This window comes from Perognathus longimembris, chromosome 20, assembly GCF_023159225.1.
Source record: "Perognathus longimembris pacificus isolate PPM17 chromosome 20, ASM2315922v1, whole genome shotgun sequence".
Lineage (NCBI taxonomy): Eukaryota > Metazoa > Chordata > Mammalia > Rodentia > Heteromyidae > Perognathus > Perognathus longimembris.
The window spans coordinates 15,180,335-15,205,907 of record NC_063180.1 but is presented as its reverse complement, the minus strand read 5'-3'; the positions used below and the strand labels follow the sequence as shown (position 1 = coordinate 15,205,907).

The 25,573-nt window shown below is 42.7% G+C and overlaps 1 protein-coding gene across 3 annotated transcripts; it reads right to left on the bottom strand.

The window, feature by feature from the left end:
- Positions 1-1,176: 1,176 nt before the first annotated feature.
- On the bottom strand, positions 1,177-23,004 carry Znf507 (zinc finger protein 507). Of its 3 annotated transcripts, none has more exons than XM_048369270.1 (7): positions 22,920-23,004; positions 21,127-21,219; positions 12,540-14,671; positions 10,677-10,794; positions 6,263-6,377; positions 4,564-4,698; positions 1,177-4,129 (listed from the first exon to the last, which is right to left on the bottom strand). In XM_048369270.1, exons 3-7 carry the CDS (start codon positions 14,667-14,669, stop codon positions 3,766-3,768), a joined length of 2,862 nt encoding a protein of 953 aa, XP_048225227.1. In that variant the 5' UTR covers positions 14,670-14,671; positions 21,127-21,219; positions 22,920-23,004; the 3' UTR covers positions 1,177-3,765. The 3 variants fall into 3 exon arrangements, with proteins under 3 accessions (XP_048225227.1, XP_048225225.1, XP_048225226.1); XM_048369268.1 differs by having other exon boundaries at positions 22,832-22,991; XM_048369269.1 differs by lacking the exon at positions 22,920-23,004 and having other exon boundaries at positions 21,127-21,715.
- Between the last annotated feature and the right edge of the window lie 2,569 nt (positions 23,005-25,573).

Here is a 25,573-nt window from a genome sequence, read left to right as displayed (position 1 = left end):
AACAACCCCATAAATGCTCTTCCAAATGACTGTGTAACACAGCTTGATTCTAGTCAGCAAGTTTAACAAGGTACCAAAGGACATTACCAGGCTTAGTTTAACCCTTAGCAATCTTTTCATCATTAAAATATGATGTCCTAACCATACCAATATATCCAAGGTAAGTATGGTTAATAAAACTTAGAGGCTAGTGTTTTTAACAAAAAAAATTTATTACCAAAATACAATATTAAAGTCAATACATGACAAACTCCTGTAAAGCAAAATAAATTATTCTAACATTGTACAGTATTTTCAAAGGTAGTTAAAGCAGCACTACAGACCTTGCTTTGCTGTCTGGAACAGATCCACTGCTTCACCATGAAAGCCATCCCAGAATTTCAGCTTAAGGCCTGCAGCCCCATGTGCAGGATGAAGTTACAAAAATGTGAATCATCTTCTTCTTCTAAGTTACAGAACTCATTGTACTCTTTACATGTCAGTGTTCCAAAAACCTTTATGCTTTGGCTAAAGAAGCAATGCCATAGTGTTACACACACAATACTTTTTAAAAAAATACATGTATTCATGTCCATGAATATCAAACACAAATTTCTATTAAATATACTTTATAGAATATTACTTAAGAGCACCTTGCTGTACAAGTAAAAAAAAGATTAAATAAGTGTCTATGAAAACTAAAAATAGAAGTCTCAAGAGAGGCTGAGTACTCTGCAGGAACATACAATGTAAACAAGGATGTCTGCCATTGGTTTGTGAGAAAGAAAACAAAGGAATGAAGTCACCAACAGTGCCTTGGAATAGGCCTGAAAGATCTACAGCAATGGCTTCGGCCAGTGTTGCGGCACTGCAAGGCCAGGACCCAGAGATCAAGTATATAGACCACAACGTTAGCGTGATATTGCTGAACATCATGACACCAACCCTACTCTGATTGTTAGAACAATGGAGAAAATGAAAAAGCCCTGGGAAGTACTATTTATAATGAGGATGTATCAGATGCCCACTCCCTTTACCAAATCAAGTAACTTCCTTTTTTGTGTGTGTGCTAGTACTGGGGCTTGGGTGCTGTCCCTGACCTTTTCTGCTCAAAGCTAGTGATCTATCACTTAAGCCATAGCTCCATTTCTGGCTTTTTGGTGGCTACTTGGAGATAAAAGAGTCTCAGGGACTTTCTTGCCTGGGCTGGCTTTGAACTATGATCTTCAGATCCCAACCTCCTGAGTAGCTAGGAGTATTGACATAAGCCACTGGTGCCCTACTCTAATCATTTTCTTTCAAAAATCAATGTTCACCATCAAAGCTTATCAGAGCAGCAAACAAACAGCACCAGCTTGGTAGATAACAAAAGCTGACAGCGATAAAGTGTTATTCCTGTAAATGGGTTCCTGGTGATGAATGTTATCTTTTATGCAATTACAACTGCACATTTCATTTTCCTTACTACTTTGAGAAAACTCAATCCTTCTTGGTAGAAGCACATGGAAGGTTTGCCTCAGAACTTGAATGGCAATACCAGAATATCCTGTGGACATTACGTATGGATATGATACTCTTCTTTGGATACTGTGTGTAGATATGGTATTCTCCTGTGGCTATTCCCTTAAGGCACCTCCTTTGGGCCAGGAGGACCACTTTCAAAGTCACATCCCTGTTTAAAGGCTTTGAACTTCTGGGTAAATGTTTTCCCATGGGGAAGAGAAACTTTAAATTCATGATTGCGGATGGCAAGTTGAAGTAATAACCAATAGGAAGTGGTTTCAGAGAATAGAGAGAAGTAATTCTAGAAGTAACACTTGAAATTTTGGGGGATCTTTCTGTTTATTATTTTCCAGATGATTATATAAAATTAAAGCCCATGCCAATTCTTGGAAGGTCATTAGAAAGGAATAAGGGGTCTGAGTTAATAGCAGTGAGAAACTGTCTACAGATGGGTGGTAATGGGCATGAGAAATGGAACTTTTTTATTTGAATTTAAAATTCAAATCAGTTCTGAAAAGGAGAAAACTTAATATAAAATTCCATGTATTGTGGATTTGAGAAATTATATATATATTACATATATATGTATAATTACATATATAATTATAATTCATTTTATCTTTTCCAAAACCATGTCTCAGTAATGGATTGAGTTCCACAAATAAACTAAAGCTTTATCAAAGGGGTACAGAATTAGTTCTATTTGTTTAAATCCCATCACCAAAATAAGATTACAAAGGAAACTAATCAGAAAATGTTTCAAAGGTAGCCCCAATTACTATAGTTCTTACTGCTTTTAAGACAATATTTTCATTTACTTCTTTCCTAACACTTATCTCTAGAATATTCCATTCACAGAGCTCTATTTTGAGGGCCTAGGTGTATTTAGGCACAGCCCCATCTCTAGACATTAGTAATTGCTACTCAGAAACAGCATGGTGAGGATGGTGCCCTGCACAGGGCGCCAGCCAGCCTCCTATCTCCTAGGCAGAATTTATTTTGATGAAACAATGTATAAAAATGTGACCAGAACTACAACACCCTGTGTATTTCACCTTTTCAATCAAACGCAATATAAAATATCTAATGAAATGATTATGTCTATTTACCTGATGGCAAGTTTTTATGCAAAGCACATCTAGTGGGTATTCCTGTCTTCTTACATCAAACAAATGGAGCTTCTTTCAAAAAAATCCTATTGACTTGCTGTTTCTTATTAGAACTTTTACAACCTGAATTTTCAGTGTCTTAAGAATATTTGGATATTTCTTTTCCGCTATAAATAAATGTAATTAATATACTCCAGTAAGGAAAGATCTCTGTAACAGTACTAATTTTAAGAAGTTTCTGAATTTCCTCTCTCATTCTCCAAGTGACATTTGTTTTTTCAGACTAGATCTCACCTATATAGTCCAGACTGGTCTTGAATTTGCAATCCTCCCACCTCAGCCTACTGAGTGCTAAGATTATAGGTGTGCGTCATCAGCTTAGCCCTCTAAGTAACTTTTATCTTGATAATTCAAATTATTTCCCAGGGCTGATAGTCATGTACATTTTCATACTCTTATGCCAAGACTCAGATGATGAGAGAGTCTCATACAGGAGAGGAGGAAAAAGCCTAAGTAACTGGGAGAAGGGGGCCTTCATCTTTCAACACTCTGAAGAGCATCTCTGAAAAGTACAGGTGTCTCTATGAATTTGGGACATGGTTTGAGATTGTTTCCTTTGCCCATAAGAAATTCATCTAAGTTTCAGATGACAGTTGACTTCAGAAATGTCTATTTAGGCTTTAAATTTGATTTAGAGATGTCTACTTTCTTAGAGTAAGGGAACAATTTAAAGAGATCACTTCAAATCTTTCCTTGCTGGTACTGGAGAAGCCCTCCCTAACCCCCCTGAGCTCCCCCAGCAGAGGCGTGTTTACTCTAGAGCTGGCAGGTGGACACGAAGCTCCTGGGATCTGCTTAGGACGGTGGAACTTCATCGCAAGTTTCAGAAGGGCTCCTGAAAGACCTTTCTGCACTGCCTTTCTGCCTGTATCTCTAAACTAGAATAAGCTGCAATAACAAACATACTCCACACTAAGAAGGGCGACAGAAAGTTAATATAGGATTATATGTTTGCTTCCCCACACTCAAGATAACTTAAATATCATTACTGCTTATCGATTTGGAATTCATCTTACGACAAGTTTGGTTCCAAAGCCACACCAGGCCTACCACCTCTTTGTCTAGTAGGTTAGTCATCTGTGGTTAAAGCAGTCTCTTCCAGGTATTCTTCCAGCTAGTCTGTGCTTATGGCAGCATGCTGGTCCTTATTGAGAATGATGTTGACAATCTCACCCTCATGTTCTTTCATATGATCCAACAGATTTTCTTTGCTGGTTGATTCAAAACCGCAAATGCAACAACAGAAGAGTAAAACACAGTACTCCATACCAGGAGGGGCCAGGCTGGAGGTCTTTTCTAAACTGTACGATGCATTACTGGGAGGGCTCACTTTCTCACCCTCGTTGGAATCCACACCTTCACTGGGCGCCTGAGACATCAGTTCTGAGGCGGACACCAAAATTTCTGATCTTCCAGTGACTGGATCAGCTTTTCCTTCCGTGGTCAACCGAGTTTTCTCAGGAGATTTCCCCAGAACTCTTGAAAAACAAAGCACACCAAACCTAGGTGTAGTATACTGTAGGATCAGTAAATGCAATCCTAATCCAAACTCTGTGTGTGTGTGTGTGTGTGTGTGTGTGTGTGTGTGTAAGTGTGTTCTGGGCCTTGAACTCAGGGTCTGGGTGCTGTCTCTGAGCTTTTTTGCTCAAGGCTAGTGCTCTACCATTTGAACTACATCTCTACTTCCAGCTTTTTGGGTGGTTAACTGGAGGTAAGAGTCTCAGGGGCTTTCCTGCCTTGGCTGGATTTTAACTGTGATCCTCAGATCTCAGCCTCTTGAGTAGCTAGGATTTCAGGTGTGAGCTACTGGCACCAGGCCTGATTCTAACCTTTAATATTTGCGTGCGTGCGCGCGCACGTGCACGCGCGCACACACATACAGAGCAACAAAGGGAGGGAGAAGGTCCAGTACCTGCCACTTTGTGAAATCGCATCATTAATGGCCTTGTTTACTTGCTCGTAGTTGTAATTTTGGTCACTGGCATGCTTCCACATGTGTGACTTCAAGGAAGGAGGATGGCTGCACACGTAACCACACAAAGAACACCTAGAAGACAGGTGCGAGCAAAGTCAGAGCACTTTCAGAGTAATGCTATGAGTGGCTACATTCCTTCTTTATTCCATAGAAATGAACATACTGCAACAAAACCGCCCCTGGTTGTTCAGGAATACTTACTTTCTCATTATATAACCTATATACTTTGTACACAAATGTAACATATAGGCAAGTAAACTCTAAAGTATTACTTGTATAGCTTCCTAATCTTTTAAAATGTACATAGCTGTAGATCTGATGTAAAAATGGAACCTCAGTACAGATTTTTAATCCCATTTTTGATAATGTTCCACCAGTATGTTCTCATTAAAATCATGCATCTCAATAGGGATTAGTATAATGGTCCATCCTATGAAAGTATAATTTAATCATTCTATTAGCATTATAGAGCTAGAATGATTTTTATCTTTTTGGCATTATAAACATTGCTATAATCATATTATGCAACAAATTAAGTGAAACTACTGATTATTCTTTAGGATAAAGTCCATTTCTCCCCTAAAAATGTATCTTAAGAATTTTAAGAAAGCATGCAGTCACAATGTATGTTTGAGATGTTCTGTGCCCCACTGCCAACACCTCTCTGCCTGAGGTAAGAACACTCACACACTGTGGGACAGGGCCAGACTTAATGCTTTGATCTGTCAGTATTTACTGTGTCAGGAAGAAACCAGTTAGAATGAGGTAGCTCATAAATGAATAATGGATATTTATGTAAGTAGTGAATTCCAAATTGTAGAAGTAAATGCCTAAATTGCCATGTGTGTGTGTGTCCTGGGACTTGAACTCAGGGCATCCCTGAGCTTTTTTGCTTGAGGCTAGTGAGTACTCTACCACTTGAGACATAGCTCTACTTCTGGCTTTTTGGTGGTTAATTGGGAGATAAGAATCTCACCTGTTTTCCTCCCTGGGGTGGCTCTGAACCTCAATCCTGAGATCTCAGCTTCCTGAGTAGTTAGGATTACAGATGTGAGCCACTGATGCCCAGCTTACATGCCCTTTTTAAGAGTGTGCTCGGCTCTGCTGTGATAACTTATATGCAACTGAAATGAGAACAAAGTGGGCAGGTACAGATACTTTCATGTTCCCACTAGACAGTACAGTAAGTATACTGTACTAGACCCAGACTCCAAGCTTGTATTCCTTAAAGAACTAAACAAGACTTAGAAAACCAGCAGCTAAAGTTTCTTAGCTCTTACTTAACCTATGCTGCAACAAGTGTTATGAATCTTAAATCATTCCTGATTTATTTCTTCACTTTAAACTTTTTTTTTGTCAGTTATGGGGCTTGAACTCAGGCCTGGGCAGTGTCTCTGAGCCTTTTTGCTCAAGGTTAGCACTCCACCACTTGAGCCGTACCTCTAATTCTGGCTTTTTGCTGGTTAACTGGAGATAAGAGTCTCATGAACTTTCCTGCCCTAGCTGGCTTAGGACTGCAAATCCTCACATCTCAGTCTCCTGGGTAGCTAGGATTACAGGTGTGAGCCACTATTACCTAGCTCTAAAACATTTTATTTTAACAGAAGCACTAACGTTCCACAGTCACCAGACTTACCTGTACGGCTTATCAGAGTTATGAATCCGTCTGTGGTTTCGGACACCAACATATGTTGTGCTTGTGTAATCGCACACGTCACATCTATACTGTTTCTGGGCCGACGACTTATTCCCTAGACAGAGTATTTTGAGAGTTTTAGAGGCAGACTTTGGTAGAATGCATATGACAGCATTGGCAGCACATTGTGAGTCTTTATGCCACACAGTATCACTGTTTCAACTGGGGATTCCTCAGGATCTACACATGTAACATGTCCACAGTGGCTTCACAGATTTTCCTACGCCTGGCAGCAAGAAACCCAGTGTCTTCTGACCTGTAACCATCACTGAGCTGGGCTGGTTTCTGCATAACCTCACCCCAAATTCTAGTGTACAATGAACTTGCTTTCTGCTGCAACTGAATAGGTAGCAACTGGAAGACTGGCTGCTGATCTCAAAGGTGTTAGGCTATCATCAATAGCTGCTATCCTGGGCTGGGAATATGGCCTAGTGGCAAGAGTGCTTGCCTTGTATACATGAAGCCCTGGGTTCGATTCCTCAGCACCACATATATAGAAAATAGCCAGAAGTGGCGCTGTGGCTCAAGTGGCAGAGTGCTAGCCTTGAGCAAAAGGAAGCCAGGGACAGTGCTCAGGCCCTGAGTCCAAGCCCCAGGACTAGCAAAAACAAAACAAACAAACAATAGCTGCTATCTTTTTTTTTTTTAGATTAAAATAATCTTTAGTTGTACAAAGGGGTTGCCATTCAATGTATTATCTTAATGAAACACTAATTTGTCAACTAGCTATAATTTAACACAAGAATATATTACTATAATGTATGGTTATGAAGCATGTATAGTAAATGCAATATAAAAAGCCTGCAAGTTTTCATCCTATGGCTTCTTTGGTTTACAACTTAATGTTAACATGGAAGGAAAAGCCTCTGTGAATTCTGAAGCACTACATTTTAGTGTATTGCAATTTATACACAGTAACGGGCAGGCTACAGGGACAAAGGTTAGGAATGGGCAGCTCTCTGACATACAAGTCACAGGGGTCCAATGAAAACAGACCAGGTAACCACATCATTTGCAATAGCAGGCCATGGCAATTCAAATGTAACAGCACAAACTAAAGGAACTCATGTATACAACTGGCTCCTTCGGTTACACTCTGCATTCTTTACACTTCTGCCAACAGTTCAAGGCTCATCCCATCCTGACTACTTTTACATACAGTAACAGAGGAAAGGTGCAAGCTCAGGATGTGGGTAGCACTGGAGCTTTGTGACTGCCGGCAGAAGGAAAGCTTAGGTAGAACACAGGCACATGGAACACTAAGTAAAATTACTACTAGGAAAAAAAAACCCACACCGAAATTTCAACAAAGAAAAATCCTTAAGCTAAATTTACACTTTCAAAAACTGAAATTTTCTTTGCCTAATAACTACTGCCAGGCAGTACAAAATGTCCTAATTTTCTGGTATAAATCTATAACATTAATATACACACTAATCATAATTACAATCTAAGTATTGCTCTTAATTGGTAGGTTAAAAACTTGGACTTGGTTATAAATGGCACTGTTCCAAATATAGTTAAAAAAAAAACGAAAAAAAAAGAAGTGTGAACTATTGGATAATGGCTTGTGTGAGAAATATTACAGATCAATGACAACTAATAAAACTGACAGATGGGAAACCCTAATATAGCACAGAACGCGAGCCTGTGCTACTTTGAGCAAATGTCTCCAGTGGAAAGAAGGTTGGATTGGAAGTTCAGACACTTGAGCTTAGTTTTTGCTGTGCTACTTCCTGTGAGTATGGTCATGGGTGAATTATTTTACTTTGTGGGCTATCACTTTTCTTATCTATAGAATGGAAATTCTAGCTGGGGCAGGCAATGTCCAGCCCGTGGGTGTTATAGGGCCCATAAAATTATTTGGTACATGGCAGGATAGCCATATATGTTTCTTTTTGGTTGCCTATGGCTGTCTGCCTGTATGAAAACTTCTGTACAGCCATCATTTGTGAATGATGCTATAAATGGCCTTCGGCGGTTCCTGACAGAACCCTGTACCTAGCACTTCACAACATGGTTTGGCAAGTCCTGTTTCCCCTTCAGGCAAAGTGTGCACTTAAAGTCCGGGGAAAACCTCAGCCCTCTTCTGAACTGGAGAGCTGAGGGTAAAGGAGGGGCAGTAGCTGACACTGCATCCCTAGGACTTGGCCAACGGGAGCAGCCAAGAACAAGTTATTTACATATCCTAAAGAAACAGCACAGGAAAGGGCCTGGCCCTCGGCTCTTAATCAGAACACCAGAGGAGTGGCTGACACACCCATTAATCCAGTTCTAACTTCTTCACTGGGTGGGGTTCCTCAAGGGCAGCCAGCACCCACTACTTGGCACAGTCCCACCTTGAGAAAGGCATTCCGTGCCTCTTGGTGGAATTAATATCTGCAGTTACTTGAAAGCATGATCCAAAGTATCTTGCTGCAATACTGGGACCCTAGAGACATACAACTTCTCTCTCATTATGACCTTACTGAGTAGTTAAAGCAGTTTACTAAGTAGTGTTAACCAGGCACCAATTACTTTCCAATTAATCAAACCTTTATGAGCTAAGAATCTGTTCTTTGGCCTGTCTAGGTCTAAACCTGCAGGAAGAGACTAGCTATTTGAATGGCTCTGCTACTATGTAGAATGAAAAATCAGATGAGCACAGGAAGGAACCGGGGTGGAGCCCAGTGGAAGAGTGCTAGCATAGCACGTATAAGGCCGTGGGTTCCATCCTCAGCACTGAAGAAGGGGTAAAAGATCATGATAAGCCATTTAACTCACCAAGAAAAAATGCTCCAGAATGGGATATGGTGAAGAGGTATGAATGTGGTAAAATTTGGAATGGCTATTTTCAATTTGTTTACTGAAAAAGTGACTTTAAGCTGTTAATGCACTTGGACCGTTTGAATTTTTTTGCATTTTTAAGATGGTACTAGAAAAGTCGGATGTCAACACTGGTGCTAACTGCAGGTGGTGCTACTGAGTAGGACTTTATTCCTTCATTAGGGATTTATGGTGCAATCATTCTGCTGTTTTAATGTCTCCTTTAAAGGGGATATGGAAACATAATGAATTAAAATAAAAGGAGGCAGTTAGGGCTGTTTTGCAGGAAGGAAACAAAAGTGTTTTAGCTCAGCCATCTATCGCGGGAACAGATGTCATGTCATAAACTCCTTTGTTTGGGATGGTTTTACAGGGGTGACATCTGTCTGACAAGGGAATTTTGTGCTACGGTGGTGTCACAGTCAGTTCTTTCTGAACATCCCCGAATCAGTTATGCTTTCTGGGATATAACTTAATGAAACATTATGGCAAAACATTTCGCTCTGCAGTTGTTTCGAACTTTAATTCTTGGGAAATCGAAAAACGAAAGTCACCCCAAGATGTTTTATTTCTCACCAGTGCTGTATACCAATCACACTGGAGTCATTCAGAGTGTATCAATTTAAGTGAATGGATGCCAGCCAGGCGGCACAGCTTACTGCACTTCTTCCACAACACTCTGCATACAGCACCCGCCTCTTCATAAAGCTCCAATTAAACCTTTTTATTCTAATATTCCCATTACCAGCAACTTGGCTGGTGGATACTGAACTATAAAAGGGTATGTTTAAACAATGCGGATGAAATCTGGCAGCCACACTTGGAGGAGGTCACAGCAAGAAGCCTGAGCAAAAGTTTGAGAAAGAGCTGACCATCTGCAAAGGCTGAGCTCTGCACAGATCACCTGGAAACCAGAGTGGGAGAAGTGGCTTCTCCACGCTTCAGCTTTGCTGGCTTGCTGCGATGCCCCCTTCCAAGTCTGTTGTCACTGGACTCGTATGGGATGGCAAAGACTTTAACTACATAGTTAGAAGTTGAGTTCTCACTGATCTAATACGTGTTACTCAGTACCTAATAGTAATTTATTTTTATCAGTACCTGGAAGGTTTTCAGAGGCAAAAGATTGATTTACTCTGTAGCATAAAGAAGGACAAAATATGCTTTAGTCCTGAAAATAATTCATAGGACAATGCAGTAGCCATACTTAGAAATGCACAAGTGTAGCTGGGTGTTGGTGGCTCATTCCTTTAACCCTAGCAACTCAGGAGGCTAAGATGTGAGGATCAGTTTGAAACTAGCCTGGGCAGGAAAGTCTGCGAAATTCTTATATCTAATAAACTACTTAGAAAAAGCTGGAAGTGGCACTGTGGCTCAAGTGGTAGAACACTAGCCTTGAGCACAGAGAGAAGCTCTGAGTTCAAGCCTCAGGACCCGCCAAAAAAAAAAAAAAAAAGCAAGCACAAGTGAGAGGATAAATACAATCAAGGACATTGTGTCAAATGACATAATGATACCTATCAGTGTGTAAAGTTAATATAGGCATGGCTACCTTCCTGAACACATTTTCCATCGGCAGCATCACTGGCAATTCGTGGCTCATTAGAAGATGCTATTGACAAGGTGTCCGGAAGGCTGTGCTGCTCTCTTTCGTGATTCCTCAGTTGACTCTGAATACAATGAGAGAAAATTAATATGTACGTCTAGTGATGAGGAGGCTGTGTAAGAAGGGGTTGATTACTTTCAGGGCCTATGGCCTAGAAGAGATTACCAATATTTTAAAATGTAATCTGTTAAAGCATTTTTAGACACACTGGACAATTGAAAGAAATGCACTAGGGCAATCATAACCTCATGGAAAGGGCAGTTCCTCCTTGTATAGTCTCTGAGAGGAGGTCTTAGCTGATGGAAGCATGGGTAGGCCTGGAGATGGAGAGGGTAGAGGGCAGAGTGCTCAGATTAATGCAACACTGGCATGAAAACAAATTCAGTGAGCAACCACTGGGCTTTCTGGTAACTTCTGCCTCTAAGTATCAGCAGATCTCCAAGGACATCCTCTTCCTCCACCAGTTCTTCCTCCCAAGCCCCAAGAGTATAGCAGCAGCAAAAGAAACTTCCTAGATAGCTCCTTCTGGAAATTTCCTTTGTAGTCTATCTGAATGTACTACTTGGAATTTTATGAGGGCAATCGAAGCAGCAGTGATTCCCAGACAGCTTTTTTCCCTTCCTGATTACCTTCTTACCATCAGCTAGACCCCTACCTGTAGGTAATAGAGATAAAACACACACTGCAGCTGGCTGATACATTTCCAACACATTTTCTGAGTTATTGGGCACACTGAAGCAAACACAGAAATCAATGATGATTCAATATAATCAAGTTTCCTTTACAAAGAAATGAATAGCATTTCATACTGTTGGGTCAGCATGTGAGAGGAAAGGGTGACCCTGCTGGGCATGGTGAGACACACCTGTAAGCCCAGCACTGGAGGCAGGGACTGTCCATGAAACAACCGTGGTTTTATGAGTAGCATACTGCCTTACAGTAAAGTCTAATAGAGTCCATTTCCCTTTTTGCAATGACACAAATCACTGTTTGGTTGGGTGGCAGTTGGCATGAGGGAGTGGCATTTTGGGGCCAGGTCAGATAAGGAATTCTTATTGCTGTGTGTGGTGACAAGATACACTTAAATCCATGTAAGTCAAATGTGTGGAACATGAAAATCCAGTGGACAGTCCCTTGTAAACCAGAATCAACACTTTATAACAAGGGATACACACTAAAACACAAAAGCAGTTAAGTACAAGGGGCTGCTAAGAAGGCAGAAAAACAGGCAAGGAAGAATTCTGGAGAAGAAATACTGAAGACTTAGATTTCTTTCCTATCTTCATTACTAATTAGCAGGGGATCCCTTGGGCAAATCACCAAACTCTTTCAGAACTTTTTTTCCTTACCTATCAAATAAAGTTGACTGCAGGGCACTAGTGGCTCAGGCTTGTAATCCTAGTTACTCAGGTGGATGAGAGATCTGAGGCTTGAGGTTCAAAGCCAGCCTGGGGCAGGCAAGTTTTGTCAGACTCTTATCTCCAATCAACCCAACAAAAAAAAGAAAATCAATAAATTGAGGGGCTTGGGAAGGTGGCTTAGTGGTAGAGTACTTGCCTAGCATGTATGAAGCCCTAGGTTCCATTCTTCAGTACCACATATACACAAAAAGCCGGAAGTGCCACTGTGGCTCAAGTGCTAGAGTGCTAGCCTTGAGCAAAAGAAGCTCAGGGACAGTGCCCAGGCCCTGAGTTCAAGCCCCAGGATTGGCAAAAAAAGAAAAAAAAATAAGGTAGCCAGAGAACATCTGCCAAGTCTCCTCCTCCCTCTGAAATCCTCAAGCTTTCAAAGGCTTGAAGCAATGCTTACCTTGTAATGAAAGGACTCTTCACATTGTTTACACTGGTAGATTCTTGTCTTACAATGGTTGATCATGTGACTCTCCAAGTCTTTGCTGTTATTGGCTATGTGCTCACAGATGGGACACTGGTAGGGCTGCCTCTGCCGATGGACACGCAGGTGTTGCTTGATGTAACCCTTATTACCGCTTGTGTAGTGACACAAGCGACAGCGGTAGGGTCGCTCAGCCTCAGGGATGTATTCCACCACACTGGCTCCCAACAGACTTGTGTCACTGTTGGGTTGGCACTGGGCATTGTCCTGCAGCTCCTTCAAAATGTCGTCGTCTGAAGCGTTTTGGTCTGTCCTTTCTCTCAGCTTTTCAATGACAGTGAGTAGGGACATGCTGATGCCGGTCTTGACTTGGCCATCTGTTAATTCCTGTCCACCCTCTGGGAGTGCCAGCAGGGTAGAGTTGCTTTGGCTGAAGCTAGTCAATCCTTCTGAAGTGTTTTTAAGAGGTGACATCATTTTGGAATATGCTGCCAATGGCCTATCAGCTTGCCTCTGCCCTGTATCTGGATCTAACAGGTTTATATCCCCATAGTGGTTAAGACTGGCTCTGGTTAGTTCAGCCGCTCTTATAGGCATCGTGACCAGGGCTTCGGCAGCTAATGAGTGCAACCTGAGAGACTCAGAATTTGTCCTCCTGCGGCCAGGTGGGGCATTCTCATCAGGGGCCAGTCCTTTACTTAGTAACTCACTGTCTTTCTTCTCTGGACTGTGCCAGCCAATGATCAACCCTCCAATATCAACAGCGCATTTATCAGCATGGAAGATGGCACTGGTTCCTGCACAGCTGGCCTGGCCTTCTGATGGGTTCAGGTTTTTGCCCTCATCTAGTTCAGCATTCAGGAGGAAAGGTTTTTGTGAAAGAGTTTCTTCGGCACTCGGCAAACGTTCCACGATCACGTTCATGTGACCTTTTTTATTGGGGCTACTGCTGATGATTTTCTGTGCTGATGAAAGCAGACTGTCGGCGATCAAGCTCTCCTCAGCATCAGACATCACCTCAAGTGCTTCTTCCTCAGTAGGGTCCAGGGTAACTGAGCGACTTAGGTGTACCCTTTCTTCTGAATGCTGGTCTAAAGATGAAGATGATAATGCCTCTGAGCTGCAAATCTGCACTTGGACGGCCGGCCCATTGTGGATACTCAGCTCACTGTCCCCTATGGCAATGACCACTGCGTCCACGCCACCAGGTGCTGTCGATGTGGAAGAATCCAGCAAGCCCAAGGGCTCGTTTTCATTTTCAAAGATGGGATAGGAGCAGTCAACTTCTCCTGCATGTTTCCAGGCATGGGTTTTCAACATTCTCTGCTGGCCGCAAGTGTAACTGCAAAACAAGCATCGATACATCCCATACTGCTCATATGCGTACCATTTCCTCCCACCCACCTCTGCCAAGGATGTGGTTTGGCCAGGGTGAGTCTGTGGACTGTCCACACTGACTGGGACATCGCCACCGGTTTCAATGGTTCTCTCTGTGGTCCTCTGACAGAAGGAGTTGGAGGGGGCACTGCACTGCTGGACTTTGGGCGGGGTATGACTGCTGGCATCATTTTCATGCTCCTTGACCACATGAGCTTCGAGTTCCTCTTGGCTTTTTGATGTAATATGGCACTCAGAACACATTAATATCACTTCATTCTGCTGGCCGTGCAGCTTGATGTGCTCTCTTAACACAGAAAATGATGATGACAGAAACTTACAAAGGCTACACTGGTAAGACATAGCCTTGCTGTCACCATGGGCAAGAGAGTCAGGGGTGGAACTTGCTTGTTTCATCTCATCCTTTCTAATAGCAGCAGCGGGCAAATGGGTTACTTTAGCTGGAATCTCACAAACTTCTGGGTTTTCCCGGGGATGGGTTGTCACACTTGATCGTGAGCGCTTTTTCCCAATTAGAAGACATTTTTGTGACTTTTCATGCTCCACTATCCGGCTTAACTTCTGAATCACATGGATTAAGGGATCTGCTTTGGTTTTTCTGGGTTCATCAACTTCCAATGAAGGACTGATGACACCTTCGGCAGTCAATATGGCTTCCTGTTCTCCAATATCTGGCACCAACATGGCTACACTGCTGCTTTCTTCCATATCTTTAAAAGAAAGGTAAAGAACAACAGAAAGAATGCCAAGTTACAGAGAATCTGAGGTATGTAATTCAGGACATCAATGCCAATTTAGCGTCTACACTAATTATTAATCAACTTTCCTTCCCTCCCTCCTTCTCTCTGCATTAGTACTGGGGCTTGAACTCAGGGTTTGGGTGCTGTCCCCTAGCTCTTTTGCTCAAGGCTAGTGTTCTGTCACTTAAGTCATGTCTCCACTTCTGGTTTTTTGGTGGTTAATGGAAGTAAGAGTCTTTAGGGGCTTTTCTACACAGACTGGCTTCAAATCATGATCCTCAGATCTCAGCCTTCTGAGTAGCTAGGATTACAGGCATGAACCACCAAGTGTCAGCATGATATAATTCTTTTTTTATACCAAAATATAACTGTAGTTTTATCATTGAAATCACAAACTTGTCTTTCCTCCCCAAATCTTCCAAACTGTGAAAACTGAGTCATGTAATTTACTATAAAGGTCATAGTGAATTTTGAGAAGTATCATACAAATGAAACGAAGAACAACAATCCACTTCCTTCTTTTACTTCCTTTGATTTATTTCTTGAAGAGAAACCACAAACTATACAGTGGCTTTTTTTTCTAGAGGTCATTATTAGTGGTCAACTATTACTTATAGACATACACAAGTACTTCCTTTTCATGAAAGGGAAAGGGGCACGCACCTAAGAGGGAAAATACTGATACCTCCATTGTGTTTCAGGTCTAGAAATGCACCCAGTCCTTCAAAGGGGCTATCTGTAGTACTAATGATGTATCATGGCCATGGAAGTCACTAAACAAAAATACTCATAAATCTTAGAGCTGGACACATGGTGTAATCTCAGCTATTTGATAAACAGATGTAGGGGGATTGTGGTCTAAGGCCAGTATGAGCAAAAGCTTGAGCCTCTATCTGAAAAACAAACTAGAGCAAAAAGGGCTGGAGGTATGGGTGTAGTGGTAGAGCTCGTGCTTTGCCAACATGACCAGTGTAAAGCCCTGAGTTCAAAACCCAGTACTGCCAGAAAGAAAAATACCCATAAATCTTTCTAAGTTTTGAGTATTCTTTATGCTTCCTGGCATCACTTTTATTTCAAACATTTTCTTTGGCTTACGTGGGATTAATTTGTTGACTTGGATCACATTTTTAAGTTCAGGCTTTTTTCCAGCAACAAATTTTGTTTTTCCACATTTTTAGGTGCATTCTGGAGTCTTACTCAACATTCAATAAATGCCAGCAAAATTTTCAGTAGCACTAGCTACAGACCAAAGACCACGCACTATTCTTACACTGTAGTACAGGCTCTAAATTCTTATTTTAGGTAGTAAATCCTAGCTCCTGTTCCTCACATAGCTGAGGCCCTTGGCATCTAACTTCCCTAGCCGTAATCCACATTATCTACCCCCCACAGGGCCAGTTTGCCCCACCCCATACATAAGCCGCCCAAAAGCCTTTCCGTATCTAGGTCTGCATCAGACAAATATACAAAACGTTGTGATCTAAGCCAATATTTAACTGTAAGGCTGTAGGATGGGTTTTCTGACTGCTTAACTGCCTTTGAAAGAGAATGCCTAGAGTACCTAGCTCCCAAAGGCCATAGGTTCTTCAGTCTCTCTCCTACAACATATCTCAAAAAGATTAGTTTCTCATTGGATGCCCTAGTGGCTGGTGCCTGTAACCCAAGCTATTCAAGAGGCTGAGGATTGTAGAATTTGAAGATGGAAAAGGCAGGAAAGTTCACGAGGCTTTTATCTCCAATTAACCAATGAAAGGCTGAAGTGGAGGCATGGTTCAAGTGGTAGAGCACCAGCCTTGAGGAAAAAAAAGAACAATACCCAGGCCCTGAGTTCAAGCCCCATTATGCAAGAGAGAAGCATACACATACACAATTACTTTCTCTCTTCATCTTACTCAGAAAGACTTTTAAGTCATTAAAGAAGAGGTAAATAGGGGTAAGGCAGATTGTTACTTTGAAACCCCCCCTTTTGTGACTTTCTCAATCATTTTTCCCATGCTAGGGTTTTACTTTTTTTTTTTTTGCCAATCCTGGGGCTTGGCCTTGACTCAGGGCCTGAGCACTGTCCCTGGCTTCTTTTTTTTCCTCAAGGCTAGCACTCTACCTCTTGAGCCACAGCGTCACTTGCGGCTTATTCTGTTTATGTGGTGCTGAGGAATCAAAACCCAGGGCTTTGTGCATGCTAGGCAAGCACTCTACCACTAACCCATATTCCAGGCCTGGGTTTCACATTTTCAGGCCAAGGAAATCTGTGACTCTTCCTGTGACTATGGGTTTCCCTAAAGGATAATAATTTCAAGCTTTATTAATTTTATGGATTTTTTTTGCAGTTGAAGTGTTAAATGCAAATTAGTTCAATGATAAGGTTAATATAAGTCTTCAGTTTCTTGGCTAAGATTAGGTTCTCTACCCTCTCCAGGAAGTGTGACGTCCCCACATACTGATTGATAGTCTAGAGGTTAACAGTAAATGTTTGCTCAACAGACTGTGCACACCCACAGGGTAACAAAGGTGACTCCTGTTATCTCTCTTGGTCTTCAAGATTTAAGAGGAAGAAGGCAGAACAGTGCTAATCTCTCCCCAAGGAGAGTTCACTGTGTTCCAATCCAAAAAAAAAAAAACACAACAGTGAAATGAAGAGGGGAGGAGCTTATCTCAAGAAAAAGACTAATACAAAAGAATCTGAAAAAACACATTTTGAAGCTGAGTCTGTTCAGGCATTAGGAGCTAATGGAAATTTGCAGCAGATGCTCCCATTTTCCCTGAACGCTTATGTAAGCACCTCATTTTGGAGGCTGCATACATTTGGGGATACATACAGTAAGGCAGCTATAAAACAGATATGACAACATAAAATGCATCAAGGAACACCTGAAAAAGTAGTTTGGGGCCACATGCAAAACCCCCAACAAAAACCCAAATCAAGGCACAGTATCTCAATAACAATCACAATATAGATTATACCCAGATTCCAAAAGATTGATGTAAACACTGCTAAAAGAAATGATCATAGTGAGCCAGTGGTTCTTGTGAAACTTAAATCCAATTAACTACCAAAAAGCCAGAAGTGGAACTGTGGGTCAAGTAGTAGAGCCTTGAGTGAAAAAATCTAAGGGGCAGTGCCCAGGCCCTGAGTTCAAGCCCCAGTACCAGCACATGCGCGTGCACATGCACGCGCGCACACACACACACGCACATTCAAGAGAGAAAAATTATGTCTGGGATAAATAATAACCCATTCTGTCAATCAAGTTGTGTGCAGAACACCCTAACAATTCCTCATGCTATTCTGCTTGTCTAAATGCCTAAATTTTATCATAGTAGAAAGTTAACAACCACCCCCTCAAATCATGTGTAAGACAGAAAGCAAATCATCCTAAAGCATGAGAAAAATTTAAACTCATAGGACTCACAGTTAATAACCAAATTCCGATGGTGTGGGTGGCTCAAGTCTGTAATTCTAACTACTTAGGAAGCTGAGATTTGACGGCTGCAGTTCAAAGCCAGCCTGGGCACAGAAGTCCATGAGACTCTTATCTCCAATTAAACACCAAAAAGCTAGAAGTAGAGTTGTGGTAGAGTGCTAGCCTCATACACAAAAAGCTTTGGGATAGTACCCAGGCCCTGAGTTCAAGACTCAGGACTGGCACAAAACAAAACAAAAAAAATCACTTGACTCCTCCCTAAACCCAGGAGCTGAAAAGAATTAACGAACTTTTTTTTTTTTTTTTTTTTTGTCATTCCTGGGGCTTGAATTCAGGACCCGAGCACTGTCCCTGGCTTCTTTTTGCTTAAGGCCAGCACTCTACCACTTGAGCCACAGTGCCACTTCTGACCTTTTCTATATATGTGGTACTGAGGAATCGAACCCAGGGCTTCATGTATATGAGGCAAGCACTCTACCACTAGGCCATATTCCCAGCCCCAAGAAACATTTTTTCTTTTCTTTCTTTTTTTTTTTTTTTGCCAGTCCTGGGCCTTGGATTCAGGGCCTGAGCACTGTCCCTGGCTTCTTTTTGCTCAAGGCTAGCACTCTGCCACTTGAGCCACAGTGTCCCTTCTGGCCATTTTCTATAAATGTGGTGCTGGGGAATCGAACCCAGGGCTTCATGTGCAGGGCTTCAAGGCAAGCACTTGTCACTAGGCCATATTCCCAGGCCCTCCCCCCCAAATATTTTTGACTTAATCTTCAAGGCAAATCTTCAGATAACAACTAACAGAAAAATCGGCAGAGAGAGACAGAAGAGTTCCCCTGGGCTAGGAAAGTAAGCAAAAAAAGGATTCCCAGGATAAGCAGTAGGTAAGATGTCATCTACTTGCCCGAGGCCCTAGGTTCATCTCCATTCTATTTCCTGTTTCAGGAGGGATTACCTCATTGGGCTCCTCTACCCTCTAGGTTTCGGGTTCTCTTCTGCCAGTGGAGAGCCCTTATAGAGCAAAGGAAGAGTGAGAAGTCACTGTCCTGGTTCCCTATCTCTAGGTCCCCTTGAACTAGCTGTGTTCAACAGGTCATTTCTCCCCAGACAGGGGGCTCTACCAGACTTAGCTTATGGTTCTGATGGTTTTTCCCTTCTTCGGATGCTAGCTTTAATGATCCCTATGTAAGTCCAACTCAATTACTAACAGCACCCTAGTAAATGTACCTCCTGGACTTACCCTAGTCCTAATTGGAACAGAGGCAACCATAACAATATCATTTTTTTAGAAAGTGAGAATAATGTTCAGTGAGAAGATCAAAACGGCTGAACCATGTTCACTAGGACAAGACTACAAGTATTAGAAAAATAGGAGATTGTTTTTTTTTGTACTGGTATTGGGAATGCAAGGCCTGGGCACTGTTTCCTTAGTTTTTTTTCGCTCAAGGCTGTCACTCTTCCACTTGAACCACAGCTCTACTTCCGGCTTTTTAGTGGTTAACTGGAGAGAAGAGTCTCACAGGCTTTCCTATCTGGACTGGCTTTGAACCCTGATCCTCAGATTTCTGCCTCTTGAGTAGCTAGGATTAGAGGCATAAACCACCAGCACTTGCTGACAAAACATTTCTTTTGCTCCACAAAGTGCCCTCAGTTAGCTTTCTGATTTTAGGAAGTCACCACCTATGGAGGTTTAAAATTCTTCAGGTGTAAAACATAAGGGCAGAATTAGATGGACTTTTAAAACCTCTAAATTATAAGCTGTCTATAAAAAGTGGAACCCACTTATACTTTACACTTTACTAATGGCAGCTATAATTTATTTGATTTGAAATCTTGAGCTCAATGTAATTATTACCACAAATAAAGTATAAATATCACACATATATGAATTTCATTGTCTATAATTTCCTAGCTGGCACCTAGCCTGAGAGAATATTCTAATTTGGCAGCTATAATTAAGACATAAAGCCTAATGAACACTAACCAATATTCAGGTTTACTAGAACTTACTCAGTTCCTATCATGTGCTGATCAGTGCTGGAGACTATAAAAGCGAGGAAGACTTTGACCTGTCCAAGTCCAGGGTGTAGGGTCTGTGTAATTCCTATGTAATTGCTGGTATTAACAAGTTCTTTGTAGACAAAGAACCTTGCAGATGTAAAATAAAATAGTCCATGTAAAGTTTGCAGAGTAAAATAGTAACTGGTTCAAGAACTGGAATCAGGTATAAAAGTATCTGATTCTAAAAATGTTTTCATGAGGCACTGGTGGCTCACTTGTGTAACCATGGCTATTCAGGAGAAAGAGATCTGAGAATCACCATTCAAAGCCAACCTAAGTAGCAAAGTCTGTGAGACTTTTATCTCCAAACACCAAAAAGCTCTAAGTGGAGCTTGGCTCAAGTGGCAGAGTGTCAGCCTTGAGTGAAAAAGCTAAAGGAAAGCACCTAGGTCCTAAGTTCAAGTCCCAGCACACACACACACACACACACACACACACACACACACACACACACACACACACACACACACACACACACACACCCCGCACCATAAAAAAAAAAAACAAAAAAACTTGATGTTCTCTAAAACAGCAATTTTTTTTTTTTTTTTTTTGCCAGTCCTGGGCCTTGGATTCAGGGCCTGAGCACTGTCCCTGGCTTCTTCCCGCTCAAGGCTAGCACTCTGCCACTTGAGCCACAGCGCCGCTTCTGGCCGTTTTCTGTATATGTGGTGCTGGGGAATCGAACCTAGGGCCTCGTGTATCCGAGGCAGGCACTCTTGCCACTAGGCTATATCCCCAGCCCCTAAAACAGCAATTTCTTAATTCTCTCAATTGCTATTGAGAACTAAGCCATAGATGAAATATCCCTTTGAGACCAAGTAGTAAATCCTTACACCTACAATGTATCAAACATGTATTGGATCCTTATTAATTCTTTGGGACAGGGCTAGGTAGTATCATACAATTTTATAAAAAAGGAGACTGTGTATGAAGGTATAAGTGACTTACCCAAGGTTACATGGCTGTTAAGTGGCAGAGCCAGTGTCTTTCAAATCAATTCCTGAAATTAATACAGTCCTTGGATCAATCTTCAAATTCCAGCTGTGACCAAGAATGAAAGTACACAGTTTGAAACATTTCTCTTTGGTGGTGAAACAAATTTATATTGGCAGTGAAAAACTTGCCAATACACCAAGAAACTTAGAACAGTGTTTATGCAGCGTTATTATGTGAGGCAAACTCATATAACTTAACAGACTTGATTATTTTGTAGTTAAGCAAAAAGCCCTGGAAAACTCTTAAAATATTGTGCATTTTGTTTTATATCAGAATGTTGTAACAGAAAGTCTTGGTTTTATTGACCTAATTTGCTAGAGTCTGGAAAAACAAAACCTATATTGCTATTTTAATATTAACCAACAATAGGGAACAGAATAGCAGCAAGAAAAGATGACAGTGGCTTGACCCATGTAGTTTCTTGCTCTGTGCCTTTAATTCTTTGGCTCCTTTTTCCTTCTCTGGTGCCTGTAAAGGGGGGCTTGGGGGTTGGCTGCTGTCCCTTAGCTTTGTGGCTCAATGCAAGGGCTACTACCAGTAGCCACAGCTCCACTTCTGGCTTTCTGGTGGTTAGTTGGAGATGACTCTCATGGGCTTTCTGTGCACAGGCTGGCTTCAAATATGAATCCTTACATCTCAGCTTCCAGAGTAGCTAGGATTACAGTCATCACCCTCCCACACCCTTTTACTTTTCAAGCTAGAATAAGTCTAAAAAGTTGTGTGTGTTTTTTTTAAAGCTCTTCCTTTCACCTAGAAACTTAGTGATTATCTTCAGAAGTTAAGCTACTTCACTGCTAGGGCCTCTAGGTGAAGTTAACTTTTAAACGCATTCTGGAGATAAAGAGTAGACTTTCCCTGGGAATCAGTAACACACAACCACACTAAGGAAAAGTACAAACTCAAGAGGTGATAATCCACTAACTCCCTGATAAGCGAGAAGGAGAGAGAGCAAACTCAGATCCCACAGCAGTAAACCAAAGCTGACCACCACCTTCGGGAGGGAGGGTATCACCTAGTTCACCATCCAGGCCCTTTCCACACCAACCAATCCCTTTCTCCCCCACTCCCAATAGAGAAGTGGGCTCTTTCCCAGTAATCTATCTGATCTTCCTATCCGAGGGGCGGTGATTGCATATGGAAGGCCAGGACTGCACTCATTGCATGAGCAATTTTTTTTTCTATGTTGCATCGGTACAGGGGTGGGAGGCTGAGGAAGATCCACTCTAGAAACAAAAAGGCTCAGGGAGGGTGGGTAGGGGATGTAATGGCGAGTAAAATGGAGTAGTTGGGTGCTTCCGGGCGGGTCTAAGCGATTTTCCCTTATTGCAGAAGCCCAGGAACGAAGCGACGGCTCCGGCAGAGCCTGGCCTAGGGACCGGCTTGGTGGTGACAGGAGGCGGGTAAGCAGCAGCGGGGCCTCCCCGCAACCCCCAGGGTGAGCGCGGAGGGTGTGTGTGTGTGTGTGTGTGTGTGATGTCTCTAGCAGGCCTCGCAGGGACAGGAACTTGGGGGGACTGTGGAGAGCGGGTGTCAGGCCGCCAGTGCAGGCGACGGAGGCCTGGGCCGACGACGCACATGGCCGGCGCCGGCGGCGGCGGCGGCGGCGGCAGCGGGGTCCGCGCGCCGAGGTGCGTGGCTGTGTGGGAGGCCCCGGTACCTGAGGGTCGGGCGGCGGCGGCTGCTGCTTCCGCGAGCCTCCTGTGGCCAGGCCAAGACTTTGGGGGTGCCCTCACTCTCGTCCTCACCCGCCTCTCTCCTGGAATTTTTCCCCTCTTTGCCTTCCCTCGTTCCCTCTTCCTCACTCGGGAGCTGCAAGATGGCGGCGCCGGGGGCAGATCACGTGAGACGCGGGCAGGTCAGGTGACCCCGCTGGTCGAGGGTGGGCGTGGCAGCGAGAAGCCACGCCCACAGGGCCACCCTGGACCTTCGGGGGCTGTTCTGGCGGGAAAGAGCTAACCGCTGGGCTGCTTGTGGGGTTGGGGCCTGGCCCTGGCTCTCCGTGGGGTGTGTGTGGGGCCTTGAGCCGCCCTGCCAGGGGTCGAATAGGTCTAGAAGGGGGTGCAGGTTCACTGCACACTCACTTAAACCTACTGTGTGCTGATCTGAGCACCCACCGCCCCACGTTCTCCCACGAGGGCCTGTGGCTTTCTCCCCTTACTTGTGATTGTGAATCATTGAGTCGAGGGCTTCTCTTTACATATTACTTTATTATTGTTGTGGCCTACCACTTGGGCCATGCCTCCACTTCTGGCCTTTTGGTGGTTAATGGGAGAATTTCATGGGCTTTCCTGCCAGGGCTGGCTTCACAAACCCTGGTTCTCAGATCTCAGCCTCCTGAGTAGCCAGGATTACAACAAGCGTGAGCCAATGGTGCTTGGCAGGAATTTTCCTTTTTTGAGGCTTTCTCATCTGAAATAAAGAAGTTCTGGGTTGGGTCATGGCTTTAATCAAGGAATGTGTAAGTAGGGGCAGTGCTGGCGCTATGAGGTTCATTTACTTAAGAGCATTTTGAAGGGTTGTAAAGGACTGGTATGGTTAATTTTGACAAAGTAACACAACTTTTTCTGCTGAAGGCCGCCATAGTGTTTGTCATTTGGAATTTATAACAGGGTGTGAGCAGTCCTGTTTAGGGGTCCCCTGCTAATATGTTGACATACAAAGTGAGTAATAAGTATTTTCCAGGAACTCTCCAAGAACACTAGCTTGTCTGAATCATACCCCCCCCCCCTACACACACACACACACACACACACTTGTTCTGGAGCTTGAACTCAAGGCCTTGTACTCTTACTCGGCTTTTTTTTTTTTTTTGTTCTGAGTATTGTGGTTTTAAGTCAGTCTGGGAAGGAAAGTCTGTGAAACTCTTATGTCCAATTAATTACTCAAAAGTCAGAAGTACAGATGTGGCTCCAGTGTAGAATGCCAGCTTTGAGCAGAAAGGGCTAAGAATGAACTCCCAGGTCTTGAGTTCAAGTCCCAGTACCAAAAGAAAAAAAAAGGAAGAAAGAGAATAGAGAGACTATAAGGTACCAAATCTTGTATAAAACACTTAGACAACTTCAGGAACTTGTGACACATAACATCAGCTTTTTTTTTTCCTATAGAACTCACCAGAAAAAAAATCACAGCAAGTCAGAGAAATGTATACCTTCAGGTGCATTTGACTTTCAGAACATTTCATCTAAACTCTTCTCCCCCCTTCCTCCTGCTGCAGACGTATTTATCATGATTTAATTAACAATCGTCCTAAGATTCAGTGGTCTAGATAGGAAACTTGCTTACTCGGTTATCTCACATCTACTCAATGGATTCTGATTCTCTTCCCAGATGAGAGATGACCCAGATAGGTAGTCCTGTCCCATTATTCTATTTGGAGCTCATTAATTAGTTGATAAGGTTAAAGGTTTGATTCTTCTACTAGAATCATGGGTCTCTATCTCCCAAAGTGACCAGGGAGTGTGATAACACAGAGTGCTTTGCAATGTAAACCAGAACATTCTACAAATTTGGGAAACAAGGACAGTGTATGAAGTTGCAAGACACCAAATTACTTGAAAGGTGTGGAAGTCCTACTTGTTTCTAGCCATGATACTTATGAAGGATACCTTATCTTTGATGCAATAAGGTCACATTTTTTTTTTCTTGAAGGGTTTAATCTTTTTTCCCCTTTTTTTCCTTGTGCCAGTATTGAGCCTTGAACTCAGGGCCGCATGGTCTTACCTGACTTTTTTGGGGGTCAGTCATGGGGCTTGAACTCAGGGCCTGGGTTCTGTCCCTGAGCTCTATTGCTCAAGGCTAGCGCCCTACCACTTGGAGCCACAATGTCACTTAGGGTTTTCTGGGGGTTCATTGGAGATAAAAGAGTCTCATGGGCCTTTTCAGCTTGGGCTGGCTTCAAACAGCTATCCTCAGATCTCATCTACCTGAGTAGCCAGTATTACTGGTGGAAGCCATTGGCACTTGGCTTAATAGTCATTTTTATCATAACCTTTAAAAATCTTATACTGCCTGAGCTTCTGGGAATTAGCTCCATGGCATAGAGCAGTACCTCTATGTACAGGCTCTGGGTTCTCTTCTAACACCACCACCTCCACCATAATAATGTCTATACTACTTCCACAAAGGAGAGGCCAGGAAAGGTGAGAAGAGGCTGAAAGGCAATTAAAAGCAAAAGGATGTGGTAGCATGTGCTGAGAAAATAAGCTCCACCCAGGTGCTGGTGGCTCATACCTGCCATCCTAGCTACTCAGGAGGCTGAGATCTGAGGATCATGGTTCAAAGCCAGCCCAGGTAAGAAAGTCCATGAGACTCTTATTTCCAATAACCACTCAAAAGCCAGAAGTGAATGTGTGGCTCATGTGGTAGAGCATCAGTGTTGAGCAAAGAAGCTAAGGGACAG

Coding starts and splice junctions, on each gene's coding strand:
- Znf507 (XM_048369270.1), bottom strand. CDS start 14,669: ATGGAAGAAAGCAGCAGTGTAGCCATGTTGGTGCCAGATATTGGAGAA. Junction 6,378..10,676: donor TGGAAAATGTGTTCAGGAAG/GTAGCCATGCCT, acceptor TACTCTGTCTAG/GGAATAAGTCGTCGGCCCAG. Junction 4,130..4,563: donor GCGATTTCACAAAGTGGCAG/GTACTGGACCTT, acceptor TTGTTTTTCAAG/AGTTCTGGGGAAATCTCCTG.